Genomic DNA, 13,849 nt, shown 5'->3' on the forward strand with positions numbered 1-13,849 from the left:
ATAAGGACAACTTACCCAAACAGTTAAAATTAGCCAAAACTAAAAGCAAATACGATGGCATTTAAAAAGATTGTATATAAGGTATCATTCTCTCTTGGCTGCATTATGCTTTTATGCAAGAAAAAGAAGAAAGTAAAGAAAGCCTATATATTATGCCAGACTTTCCACAGGGATATACAGTTGTCTAAGAAATGCACTTTCAGACTCCTCCATTTTTCTTGGCTATCTCATGATGTCAGCAACTAATACTATCTCTTCATTTTCAGATGTTGTTGACTGTATTTTGGTCTCCATCAGCTGAAAGGAAAAAAAAACAAACTTCCATCAGTTTTATACCAAATGTTAGGTTAGCCTCTACTTGTGCACAATTCTGAGAGTATTTCACCTGTTTTCCCTGTGTGTCCACACAGTCTGTCCTGTTTCCTTACAAAACCCTATTTTGAACTGTTTTCTGTGTCACCTTCTTTTCTTTCCTGCATGTGTAACTTGCTAGTGGGTAAGTAGGTGGGGTGGGCACCTGGAGGGATTCAAGGGGACAGCTTGGAAGGAGTGACCTGGGGGGACACAGGGCTCAGGCACTGGGATCAGGTGTGAGGTACTTTATGGTGGTTGTTTGTGGTGTTACATTCTTTTCTTTTCTTTTCTTTTCTTTTCTTTTCTTTTCTTTTCTTTTCTTTTCTTTTCTTTTCTTTTCTTTTCTTTTCTTTTCTTTTCTTTTCTTTTCTTTTCTTTTCTCTTTTCTTTTCTTTTCTTTTCTTTTCTTTTCTTTTCTTTTCTTTTCTTTTCTTTTCTTTTCTTTTCTTTTCTTTTCTTTTCTTTTCTTTTCTTTTCTTTTCTTTTCTTTTCTTTTCTTTTCTTTTCTTTTCTCTTCTTTTCTTTTCTTTTCTTTTCTTCTTTTCTTTTGCAGAGAGCGAGGAGATGTGCTAATCTCACTGGCCAATTCAGCCCTGCTCAGCTGGGAGTAGCAGGGGGACTGTGATGTCCAGGACCCTATTTTAGAGCCTGATGCTGATGAGGTGCTGGTAGAGGCAGCTGTGCTGGTTCTGCTTCTGGCTGCCTCTCTGTGCCCCGTTGTGTCATTGTCCATGTCCTTGTGTTGGGAAAGTGAACAGCCCTTCCTGCTGCCTGGATCTATCAATGGGAGCATCAGCCTGTGCACCTCTGAGACTGGAATGGGAGAAACCCCGTGGTTCTGGAAGAGCACTGACTTTGACATCCCTTAAAAAAACTCTCTGGCTGATTTTCTTTTCTTTTTCTTCAGAATATGGCAAAGAGAAGAGCCATCCTCTGTAATAAGTTCCTTATCACTAAAAAATTCAGCCAGTAGAGTCTTTTATGTATTTCACATATTTAATATAAAAATAGAAAGAGAACATACCTCTGGATTTGTATTAGCCAGTGTAAAAAAAGCAGGTTTTGGTCCTGGGATCTGTGGAAATGCTGCCTTCAAACAGCCAGTCCTGGAAATCAAAACATATTGAATACAAAATTAAAATTGAATAACCATAATGTGCCAACACCATTGCAGCCTTGAACCAGCCCTTATCTTCCTCTTCACTCTTGGAAGTAAACTGAAAAATACACATAATCTCAGTACAGAATGAACATATATCAGGAAAACATTAAGATTTTAGAAAGTAATAGATTAATTTTTGATTGAAGATTTACTAGTAGTAAATTTCCTTCTTAGACAGAGAAAGAAATTTGTCCTGCTATTTCATGACAAACAGTGAAAAGTGGGGGTAAAAGTTTTGACAAGCTGGGAGAGCAGTATCTTCTCTGAATTACTGCATACTTCTATGCAAAGTGCATCATACAATTTTCTTTCCATTTCTGTTTCGCTTATGGGGTTTATTTTACCTGTCCTACAGAGACACCTCCACCTTATTTGTTTAAAAACTTCAGGTCTTACATACACAGAGAGAAAATAAAATAAATGCATAAATTAAGTTTACCTTTTGCAGAGAAAAATTGCGATGATTGCCATTAAGAGTGTTGCAACTCCTACCCCAAGTAAAATCCATACTGAAGAAGATATCATTTCCTCATTTCCTGAAAGAGAAACATTCATAAATTAGTAGCAATAGTAGAAATAGCAGTCATAATATGAGGCGTAGATCATAGAATTACAGAACATTGAATAGTTTGGATTGGAAGTGACCTTTAGAGATCCTAATTCCAGCCACTCTGTCACAGGCAGGGATGCCTTCCACTAGAGCAGATTGCTTAGAGACCCAGCCTGGCTTTGGACACTTTTAGGGACGGGGCATCCACAACCTCTCTGGGCAACATGAGCCCATCAGTGCTTCATCATCCTCATGGTGAAGAATTTCTTCCTAAAATCTAACCTAAATCTACACTCTTTCAGTTTAAAGCCATTCCCCCTTAAACTATATGTCCTTGCACAGTCCCTCTGCAGCTCTCTTGTAGCCCCTGCTGGACAAGTGCAGCAGTGTGTCTCTGGAGCCTTCTCTTTTCCAGTTAGAGCAAACCAAACTTTCTCAGACTATGAGAGCTGCTCCAGCCCTCTGATCCATCTTGTGACCCTCCTCTGGACTTGCTCCAACAGGTCCATCTCCCTCCTGTGCTCAGGACCCCAGAGCTGGATGCATTACTGCAGGTGGGGTCTCGCCAGAGTGCAGGGGCACAATCCCCTCTCTGGTCCTGCTGCCCACGCTGCTCTGGATGGACACCAGGACACATTTGGCTTTCTGGGCTGTGAGTGCCCATGGCTGGGTCATGTCCAGCCTCTCATCCACCAACACCCCCGAGTCCTTCTCAGCAAAGCCTCTGTCAATTCCTCCATCCCCCAGACTGAATTGGCACCAGCAGCTGCCCTGAGCCAGGTGCAGCACCTTGAACTCGGTCTTGTTGAACTTCATGCTGTGTCAAACATCTGCTGTGGGGACTGACTGTGCTGAATGTCAGTCTGAAAGGTTTCACTTGGTATAAAAATTAATTCTGTCTTTTATCACTTTAGCAGAAATGTCTGATGGGAAGAATTAACATTGATCCTGTTTGTCCACCCCCTGGAGTAAGCAGGAGCTCACTACAGCCGCAAAGGTGTAATTTTTAATGTTATTTCCAGTGTTAGAATGTTAAGAAATCGATTAAGTCTCTTCCCACTCTTCTCTGTAGTGCAGTGTGAAACAAAACATTTGCCAACCCTTTTTACATGTGTGTGTGTCCACAGGTGTGTGACAATGCGTGAGGTAGATGGCACATCCCTGGGGAAGAGTAGCCCAGGGCTTGGGTTTGTTCTTACCAAACTCAACAGGTGCACTCCATTCCCCCCAGGCTGGGCTCACAAAGCAGGCACTGCCAGCTGCTCTCATTTTCAAGATGTACTTCTTTCTTGTATTTGATCTTAGAAATATGTTACTGTTTCCCCCTTCCTAAAAAACACCCAAAAAACTGAGTTGCTTTTCTTTGTTCCATGCCTTGAAAATATGCATATGCCATTTACCAGTGAAACTTTTAAGAGGTTATGAAAGCATTGCTTATTAAAGAAGACTGCTGTTACAGAGAAAAAAGAAATCATTATTATTATTTGTATAATATATACACAAATATGTATCTCAAAAATAACCTGACACTGATGCAACTTTTTACATTTAGAAGCATTTGATCTTTTACACTATAAAAGTATAATCTGTGATTTCTTATGATACGGTTTGATTTATTGATAACTTCCCATAGCACATAGAGAGGTAGAAAAATCTCTTTAACCATTTCATTTTACTACTGCTAGAACTGAGTGATTTGAGGAATGAGGCGTCTGTGCACCTGCCTCAGTCTCTGCATTATGAGTTTTCAGAAAAAGCTTAACTTTCCAGCCAAACCTGTAAAATAAGTAGATGACTGCAATACTCACTGTTACCAGAATTTAATATAATACTCTTGCTCTTGGTGGCTTTTGCATAGAGGTGGGATGTTCAAGCTGCACTGATTAAAAGCAGGTGCAGCATACCTGGATGACAGCCTCCATCCCAAAAGGACTTTTGTGGTCTATGTTTCTCATAAACAAAATTGAATTCCTAGGAGATACTTTATCTTTTCTCTGTAGTCAGTGATGTGTAACTTCAAAGTCTGCTCCAAATATTTAAGAAAGAGAGTGGACAATATAATGAAAAATGGGAGATTTTTCAAAATACTTAACAGAAAAGCAATAAAGTTCTGCCCCTGGATGTATAATAAATTACATATGCCATGATGATTTAGCAGTTTGATGCATTCATGAAATCCATAGAGAAGGTTCCCATAAAGCATAGGGCACTGAGCACATACTGATTTAAAGATATTTTCATGTATTTACTTTTCACAGTTTATAATGAAATGAACATGTATTGCTGATTAATAAACAAACAGACTCACTTGTATGGAAGTATATATGGGTTTTCCTTTAGGATTATCCTGTAAATTGAAAGCAAAAGAAAAGCAGATAACTTTATTTTTATCATTGCTTGTTTAATGTTACAAGAATAATTAATTTTTATCTAGTGTCCCATTTTTCTGCATTCTCTTTCTTATGTACTTCTTGGTTTGTTTGGAAGAACTAGCGATTTGTCTTAACATTTAGTATCTAAAATCTAATTCATCTACAATGCCAAGTTTACATAGTAATTAATTCTGCTATGGTAAGATATTTGTTTTCCTTGTCATCACAGTTGAGATTCAAATTTTATTTCAGATTGAAACACAAAGCAAACCAGACCTAAATGAAAACTATAAGTTTATCTTTATAGACACCAGGAAAAAAAAAACAAAGAAATAATCTGTGACATAAACCTTTACTTTTGCATCTAATGTTTTAATACTACAATAAATGTTGCTGTATGTAATTGCAAATATTATATAAATATTATTTGGTTTTCTTTTAGATAAAAATATTTGGGACTGGCATGGATTCACATATATTTTAGGTTGTCCTCCACTACATTTTTGATAGCTAGAATAAAATTTGCTCATGTTGTTTGAATAGTCATAATAACTACAACATAATGTACTGACCACACACAACTAATGACTGCAGACTATATCCTCTCCATTAGACAACTAGTTTGGTATTTTTGTAATTATTTTGCAATACATCATTTTAGAATACTAATTAATTAATTAATTAATCAAACAATCCAGACTTATTTTTTCAAATAATTGCATGCATGCTCATGTGGCATCTGGAAATGAGGCTGTTCAGCCTGGAGAAGAAAAGGCTCTGGGGAGAGCTTCTGGCACCTTCCAGCACCTAAAGGGTCCTACAGGAAGGCTGAAGAGGGAATTTTTCTCAAGGGTATGTACTGATAGCACATGGGGGATGGTCTTAAGATGAAGGAGGGTAGGTTTAGATTAGATATCAGGAAGAAATTCTTTACTGTGCTGGTGGTGAGGCACTGGGACAGACTGCCCAGAGAAGGCGTGGATGTCCCTGGAAGAGTTCAGGGGGTTGAATGGGGCTCTGAGTAACTTGGTCCAGTGAAAGGTGTTCCTGCCATGGCAGGGGGATTGAATTAGATGGTCTTTGAGGTCACTTCCAACCCAAGCCATTCTAAGACTTTATAATGCAAGCTGCTGTCCAGGACACCTTCTAGTATCTGCAGTCAAGCTAAATTATGCACAGGGATCAATCTAGGACAAATATCTGGCCAATGAACCCCTTGTTCTTCTTTCTTGGTGCAGGGGTAAACTGAAAGTTTTCAGTGAAGTGATTACAGAGCACTGGGGGGGAAGGTGAAGGGCAGGAAGTCCCGATGGTGTCTCCTCAGGGCTTCCACTGAGAGAGAAAGGCTTGAGCAGAATTGCAGTCATTCAGCAGGTCAATGCCTGGCTGAATAGCTGCTGTCACAGGCAGGGCTTTGTCTTCTGTGACCTTGGGATCCTTTTTGAGAAAGAGGAGCTACTGGGCAGGAATGGGATACATCTCTCCAAAGAGGGTGATGGCATCCTTGCGAACAGATTTGAGCAACTGGGCCTTCTGCTGTGTATAAAGGAGTGCCTTGTATGCACAGAGCTCTGTCTCGGGATAAATAATGAACCAGTGAGAGAACTTGTGTGTAGGCATCAGAGGACAGATCAGCAGAGCTGTCAGTGATAAGGCAATAAGTTTGGCAGAAGAAATTTTTATGGGTAAATCTTCCAAAGATGTGATTATAGCTGCATCTGATAAGCGTCACAGGAGCCAGTGCTCAATTGCTGGAATAATTGCTGTACCTTGACATAATTAGCTTGGTGAAAGCTGCTAATGATGATGAAAAATAGCTAGAAAATTCAGACAAAGTATGAACTGAGTACTCTTTATAAAATTAATGCTACATGTATTAAAAGTTATTAAAAAGTATGTATTGCTTTACTGCAGTAGATTTTATTCCAATGTCAAGCAGAGTTTTCAATTATGTTTCTTTGTTACAACAGCCAAGTGATTCAGAGAAGTAATGCTATTTCACGGCAGTTAAGCTAAGTTTGCAAAAAGATTTGTCTGTGAAATAGTAAACTCAACCCAGACTAAGAAATTCCAGAATGCCTTCAATTAACCGCTAAGTAGGTGGTCCAGACTACAAAGATTTTTCCTTTGTGGTCTCTGTCTGCCACCCTGTGGCGTTCCGGTGCAGTTCTGCCGCAGTGGTTGCATCTACCCTTGCCGCAGAGCACAGAAATCTCATTCCCTCCCTGGTGCTGCCAAAAAACTTGTAAAGCCGAGGTCACCCCCCACTATCCTGTCCTTAATCACACTGCCTTTCTGCTTTCTCTCACATTTATTTTCCTTTTGTTTAATCATTATAAACCCTCAACTTTTGGACCAACAGGTGTGATGCTTATATCTCAGTAAACTATTTGCATTTCATACATGGAGATATTCCATTCATTTCTATTAATTCAAAATTGTTAAGTAAATGCACATTTCCCTTTTCACTCTTTAAAGCTCAGCTCTGGACTTCCACAGAGATCCAGTTTCCACTGGAAATACTCCAATCCAGGGCAACTCCAACAAATTTTAGTGAAAGAAGTGTCTTTTCTAAGCACTGTCACTAAGTTGTGATGTGTTTGAATATTGTTTAACCATGCTTCTCCTCTGGGACTGTCCCAGACATCCAGTGTATCTCTAGCAGTGTCTTACTCAAGGAGGCAGGGATTAAAAAAACATAACAATGGGGCAGTATGGCAGAGCAGGATTTGGTATGGACCTGAAAAGTGCAGTCACAAAGGAATAAGGCACTATGTATGGGGAAGGCTACATCAGAGAAGAGAGACTTATTTATTTTTCACTCATGTGTATTGGTAAATGTAAATATATTAATTAATGTTAAGTGTAAGTGAGGACATTCTTACCTTATACTTTATGTTAATTTCATATTTAAAACACATGTCTTTGCTAGAATGACTTATTTGGGGTCGTTGCCATTGAATTATGCAATCATTTTTAAGTTCATCACAGGTGACTGTGATATTTGATGGAGGCATGAGCTTTTCTGAAATGATATAACCAAGAATTCAAATAATTAAAATCACTTGATCTCTTTTTAATTTGATGAAAGAGAGTGAAATTGCAAGTAACACTTCTATGAACAAAGATACTTGTTTATATCTATTTTTCTTAGGACCTGTTAGAAATAAAGACCAATGTTTTCTAAATCATGTACACAGGATCATAGAAAAAAAGAAAAGGGACTAAGACACAAAACATGATACAGGAGCATACAAAGAAACAATCCCCTCCATTTATTTTTCTAGAGGAGTAAGGTAAAATACTGTCTTCTTTTTAGGAGACTTTATTACTGTGGATGAACTAGCTGCTGCTATCTCTAAAGTAAGAAATTTAAAGATCTTTTTTTTCTCTAAGCCTCCTCATAATGCTTCTGTGACATGAAGGTTTTGCCTTCAATCTGTTGTGAACTATGCAGTTTATTCCCTCCTAGCAAAAGAAATAGCCATACAAAATTTAAGAAAGACACTAAATTTTTAATAGTCTAGCCAGCTTCTTCATGCATTGCCCCTCACTTCACAAATGTAAGCAGAAGTATGAGAACCTTTATATTTTGATTATTGGAACAGCAGAAAACAGTCACTCATGGCAGAAAGGGTGACAAAATGGAAGAAAGTTTAATATGAGCTAGAATACTACTTTACATCAGTCGTTAGGCACAGGCCTGACCTGTTTGTGATGGGCTACTTGGTTGAAGAGCAGGTTGTTTTATCAGCCAAGCGTGACATTACAGCTCAGTTTCTTCTTCTAGAACAAAACCTTTTCTGTTCAATCTTTTAGCACAATACCAGAACCAGTTTGACATTTTCAGTGAGATTTTGCTGCAGAAACAGTGACAGCGCAGGATGCTTTCAAGTACAACAGCCATGCCTAAGGTATGTTGCACATGTCTTAATTCATTTACTCCAGGGTACAGTGTCCTGTATGTTATCTCCACTGGCAAAGAAAAGCAGAAATTAGTGCTCAGATAAACTTCTAAAATGTCTCCTCTCTCTTCTATTGAGAGGTGTTTGGCCATCACTGACAGGGCAGCAAGGAAAAGTACAGTTTTTTAAGACTTGTGGACTTTGCTTGAGAAAAACCTAAAACTTTTAAGGTAGATTGCCAAAGAACCTGGGACATAATGCAGCTGTGAGCTTTCCTGTTTGATTCCCCTCTTTGTCTTTTGCCTGGGGAATAGGTTTCCTTGAGGAAGCCACAGCCTCTTACTCTCAACTCTAGGTGAGACAGGGTACATAGCTTCTTCTCAGGGATAAATGCCCTACTATTTTCATACAGACATTGAAATAAAGATAAAATAAATCATTGACTTACCAATTTTATACAGGTCAATGTACTCATCATAGAACTGGATCAGGGAGTTGTTGCTAGACCCATTCACTAGGAAGTAAGCTTTTTCAATCCCTATGCTCACGTTTTGGAAGATGCATCCCACATTTCTGAAATTTTCATCTTTAATGTAAAGCTCACATTCCATCTCCTCTTCACCTCTGCATACAGCAAAGTATTTTAGTTAAACATGAGCACTGTGATGTGTTGAGTGAGAATTCAGACTTCCCTGTCTCAAGCAGACCTACTTACCTTGACTGCTGCCAGTAGAGAAAATACTGTGTGTCTGCTGGAGCATCCCTTCCTGCCTGCCAAGTGCAGTTCATGAGGAAGATGTTATAAATCACACAGGAGAAGTTTTCAATGGCTGAGCCCTTCATGCCTGCAAACCCAGGAATATCCATGGTGAGGAAAAATCATGTGACTCCTCCAAGCTGGAGGATCATGGCACACACTCAGCTATGTTAGACACCTGCTGCTATTGCTTGGTTTGAATGGAATGACTTGGTTTGAAAGGAATCACTCATTTCATTTTATTTTCTAACACTGAAAGATATTTGCCCTGATAGATGCAATGAAGAAATTTTTAGGGGTAAATCCCCCAAAGGTGTGATTATAGCTGCAATAAAACAATGTGTGTGGGAAAAAGAGCTGGTGATCTCAGGAGCACTGCATAAACTTTATAGACTTACATTGGATGGCTGCTATTTTAAGGTCTAAAGATTGTTTTTCTATCTGCTATATACAAAGTCAAGGGTGAATAGGGGTCAGGCACGTGGGTAAAAAGCTGCCAGCAGAAAATATCAAAATAGGTCACAGCAATATCTATCAACTCAAGTTGCTCAATGCTGAATGTGGTATGTTTGCTGAGGGTGTTAGTTCATGTTCTTTCAAGGATGTAGATCAGATACAAGGAAGAAAACATTTACTGTGAGGGCGGTGAGGCAATAGAACAAGTTGCCCAGAGAAGCTTGGATGCACCATCCTTGGAAGTATTCAAGACTGGGTTTGTTGGAACATTGAGCAATCAGGTGTACTGGAACTCATCCCTGAAGGGGCTGGAACTAAGTGATCTTCAAGGTCCTCTCCAACCCAAATCATTCTGTGAATATGATTCTGTGACTGAGGAACAGTCTCTCACTTCTAAAAATTCAGTATTAAACCCAGTAAAATTCAAAATTGTGTCTAGGATCTTTCTTAGCATGCAGCAGGTAGTTTATTTGTAAAAAAAAAAAACTTCATTTAACTTAGTTCAGTATATTCCTCTGGCAGCTTTTTAGATTTTGTCTCTGACAACCAGACATCCCTCCAGTCTTGGACTTCCTAGAGACTCAGTAAATACCTCAGCAAACAAAACAGTTGGAAAGAAAAAGACGGACCTACCTTTTATTTCAAAATGTCTTTACCTCGTTTATCTTTCTATTACAATCTTCAGGTTCAGAGAAGATGGAAAGACTATATTTTAAAAGGCTGTATAACTATAAATAGGGCTGTCTCCCTTGCTGCTTGTGTTTTGGGGAACCATCTTAGCATCGGAAGTGTTGCAAAACAAATGTTCATCACTTCCCCCCTGATTCATAGCAAATTTTGTAATTGCCCAACTCAGGGTTTCTTATAATGTGAACAAGAAGTTAGCTGGTTAAATTTCCCCTTTTGTGGCACCAGAGTATGGTGGTGTTTGGGTATCCAGCAAGTGCTTAAATTTACAGGTGTTTCTCTCTAGCTCTAAACAATACTGAGGAGTACAAGGCATGTCTCCATACAAAACACCTCTGGGGGATGGAAGATGGAGATTCTCCATGGAGGCCATCAGGGTGAGGCCTGGCAGTCCCAGCCCACCCCACCTCCAGCCCAGATCAGGGCAGCTGTGGGCCCAGGGCAGCCTCGGCCCTGACCACCAGGCACCTCCTGGCGGACTGGGATGGGCCATGGGCCTGAGGGTGGGCCCGGCTTGGAGGGGCTGTGTCCAGGCAGGGCAGGGCTGGGGGAACCTGGAAAACGGCCCTGCTGTGGCACCACTGGGCTGGGGCTGATGGATCCGGGGGCTGATGTGGGGTCCTGGGCTCCGGGCATGGTGGGGGAAGCTCCAGGGACTGGGCAGGGAGAACCAGGTCTGTGGGGGTTCCCAGGGAAATGACAGTGTAAACTGTAAATATTCTTTAAGCAGATGGAAAAAGGGGATTTCAAATCTTGGATATGATACCTTCAGATAAGATATATAACTACTAGAAAGTGTGATGTGCATTTGTCCTCATTTCATTTCTCCCGATGTGAAAATAGCCAAACTACAAACTGCCACTAAAGCAGAAAAAAATTGCAGGTAGTAAGCATCCAACTACAAACAGCCACTCCAGGCCCTGCTCTTGGGCATTTATTACCTTCTTGTGTCACAGTCATGCATTTTCTAAAGAGGAGAGTTATTATAAACAGCATAAAACATCAAAAGCTCCTTTAAACCCTGAAAGGCTTTGTTTCACAGAAGGCAATGAAATTTGCTTAATATGGAGATTTAAAATCCATGTAAAGTAATTTCATTTCTTCACATTGAAATTGAAGCATCACTAGAAAATATGACTGTTTTCAAACATCAAGATATGTCAACATTTCCCCTTAAAAACATGCAGATTCTTTCTTCTTGGAGTTAAAAACTTGCATGAAAGAGAATGGTCCATGTGCTTCTCTAACACTTCCATTCCTTGGCTACTATATATGACCTTTATATTATATAATATATATAATATATTACAATTGTATATACAATTATATATATAATTATATTTATACACACACACACACACACACACACATATATATATATATATATATATAAAATTGCCTTTATCAAAATGCTGAGGTCATTCCAATCCTACAGCTTCTTTATTGACATATGGAATGATTTAACCACATCAGCAGTAGTTCTTATGTATCAGCTATTCACAGATGACTAGGAGGATATAGTTCTGTCCAAGAGAGGAAACCAAAGGCAGGTCAGTGCTGTCTTCCCTGGAGACAAAAAGGGCTTACCTTCCAGAGACCCAGAAATGCCCAGCTCATGAGTATTTCTTCTTTCTGGATTCTGGCTAGGGTGTGAGATTGGTGACTGATGAACTAGAAGTGGGCAGTCATTTTCTGGGTTCATGATCTCATGTTGATTGTAAATATTAGTTATAATGAGTTATTGCTGAGGCTAAGCAGCACCACAAAGAGGATATCTGACATGGTGTCTTCTCCTCAACACATGTAGTGTAAAGTGAACAGGTATAGTGAAGCAAGTCTACTCATCATGTTGGAAACTTTTTAACTGCAAAATTATTTTTTACCACAAAAAAAAAAAAAAGAAAAGAAAAAGAAAAAGAACCTACCTCACTTGTACCTCACTTCTGCTCACATGCAGTACTAAAAGCACAGAGCAAGGCATGAAAAAAGAACTGATGTGGCACTCTGATGCATTTAATCACATCTATTAATAACTCGGTGTTAACTGAGGAGATGAATAGCTCACTTTGGATGTCCAGAACTTCAGTCATCCACAGAATCAAGAATCATGAGAGAATCAAGAGGGCCTTGCCTGGTCTTTTGTGGTTTGAGAGGTAATGATCAAAGGCAATGTTGGCTCTATAAGGACCTATTCATGGATGTTCACTCTCTTCATATGCTAGTAGAGAATAAAAATGTGACAAAGTTTTTCTGAAGCATATCTATAAGACAAAGGGTGGGACTGACAAGCATGTATGTATAGATGGATATTCTACCAAAAAAGCAGATTTAGTCAAATACACAGCTCATTTTGGTGAGAATCACTATTACTAGTCCTATCACATTATAGATGTCAACATACAAAGCAAGTGAAAGCTTGGACATCAGGTCTGAGCCCATAATAGTTGTTCAGAGGCAAAAGCTGCCCAGTTTCAGAAGTTTCACTGTACTTCCAGGTTAAATAAATTCTATACATAACCATTTATGTACTTTTTTGAACACTGACTGTACTGTAAAGACAGAATAAAGAACTTTGGATCACAAAAAATGTAAAACCTCACAGTTTATTGTGTCCTCATCTTTGGAAGAAAACACTCAATTTTGTGGTGGTAACAGACTGCATTTTGTGGAGAAGGGGAGTGACAAGTACCCAAGTAGTAAAATCAGAGCCATAAGAAATGTCATGGAGAGTCAAATGGGACTCTGGAAAGTAAAGGAAGTCAGAATTTTTTGTTTGCCTGTTTGTCCATGCTCCCACTCCAAAGATCCCTTGAACCTGCAGAGAAGGCAGCAGGGAAGCAGTGTGCTTTTGCATGCTCTCAGATTATGTATCTCTGAAACACAGTGAGGAAGAGTGGAGTTTGAGGTTTTGATTTGGCTACTTTGTCTTTAAACTGGAATTACTGCCGCAGAACAATCCAAACAGCCCAGAGGGACAGTGGTGTTTTTGCAGAAAAGGGAACTGTTTTGCCCAGGGGATTTCTTTTCTTGTCTATATTTAAGCAAACTCCTTACCTAAGGCTTTCAAAAGTGCAAACAAATTAAACACATTTTAAAAATTCCCAAGAAAAAAAGGTGCTACTAAGGGTGCTACCAAAGTCTGTCATCTTTCAGAGACCAGACAGCTCAAGGGCCTTGATATCACCTAGGACTTAGAAGCAAAGTGAGAAGAAGAGAAAGAGGAAAAAGAATAAAGGGGAGAAGGAAAACGTGGGCAGAGACACTAGGGCTGTTTACAGACTTTTGGCTCCACAGGGAGTGAAGTCATTGCAGAAACAGTATCAAACCAAACATTTCTTAGAACTCAGAAAAACTTGAAGAATAATTTATTGCTCCAACAAAACCAGGAGTGTTCATGAGAGCTGTCTGGTGTTTTGCTGTACTGGTGTGTTGCAGCTTTTGCATATGTCACAAAAATACAGATGGTAGACAAGACCATTAATTTTTTCCTTGCATCAAGAACTTTCTATTTTTTAGCACAGAACAGAGGAATAGCCATAGGAGACCAGAATAAAAGACCAGAATAAAGGGCTTCTTCCTGTGTGAGCATCCAAGGCACTTAGTTAA

General features: G+C 39.3%; 1 protein-coding gene across 3 annotated transcripts in view; it reads right to left on the reverse strand.

Annotated features, from left to right (window-relative positions):
- The window catches only part of LOC131554566 (granulocyte-macrophage colony-stimulating factor receptor subunit alpha-like), a 13,432-nt gene extending 3,099 nt beyond the window's left edge, over window positions 1–10,333 (reverse strand). The window contains exons 1-9 of one of the 3 annotated variants that reach the window (XM_058800053.1): window positions 10,190–10,333; window positions 9,059–9,188; window positions 8,792–8,967; window positions 7,324–7,463; window positions 4,375–4,413; window positions 3,266–3,395; window positions 1,956–2,052; window positions 1,379–1,460; window positions 16–297 (exon numbers count right to left, since the gene is read on the reverse strand). In XM_058800053.1, the coding sequence (XP_058656036.1) occupies window positions 223–297; window positions 1,379–1,460; window positions 1,956–2,052; window positions 3,266–3,395; window positions 4,375–4,413; window positions 7,324–7,463; window positions 8,792–8,967; window positions 9,059–9,186 (867 nt within the window). In that variant the 5' untranslated portion in view covers window positions 9,187–9,188; window positions 10,190–10,333 and the 3' untranslated portion in view covers window positions 16–222. Of the gene's footprint in view, window positions 1–15; window positions 298–1,323; window positions 1,461–1,955; window positions 2,053–3,265; window positions 3,396–4,374; window positions 4,414–7,323; window positions 7,464–8,791; window positions 8,968–9,058; window positions 9,189–10,189 lie in introns of those variants that run through there. The other 2 variants (XM_058800054.1, XM_058800055.1) reach the window with 2 other exon arrangements.
- Between the last annotated feature and the right edge of the window lie 3,516 nt (window positions 10,334–13,849).

This window comes from Ammospiza caudacuta, chromosome 2 (genome assembly GCF_027887145.1).
Source record: "Ammospiza caudacuta isolate bAmmCau1 chromosome 2, bAmmCau1.pri, whole genome shotgun sequence".
Lineage (NCBI taxonomy): Eukaryota > Metazoa > Chordata > Aves > Passeriformes > Passerellidae > Ammospiza > Ammospiza caudacuta.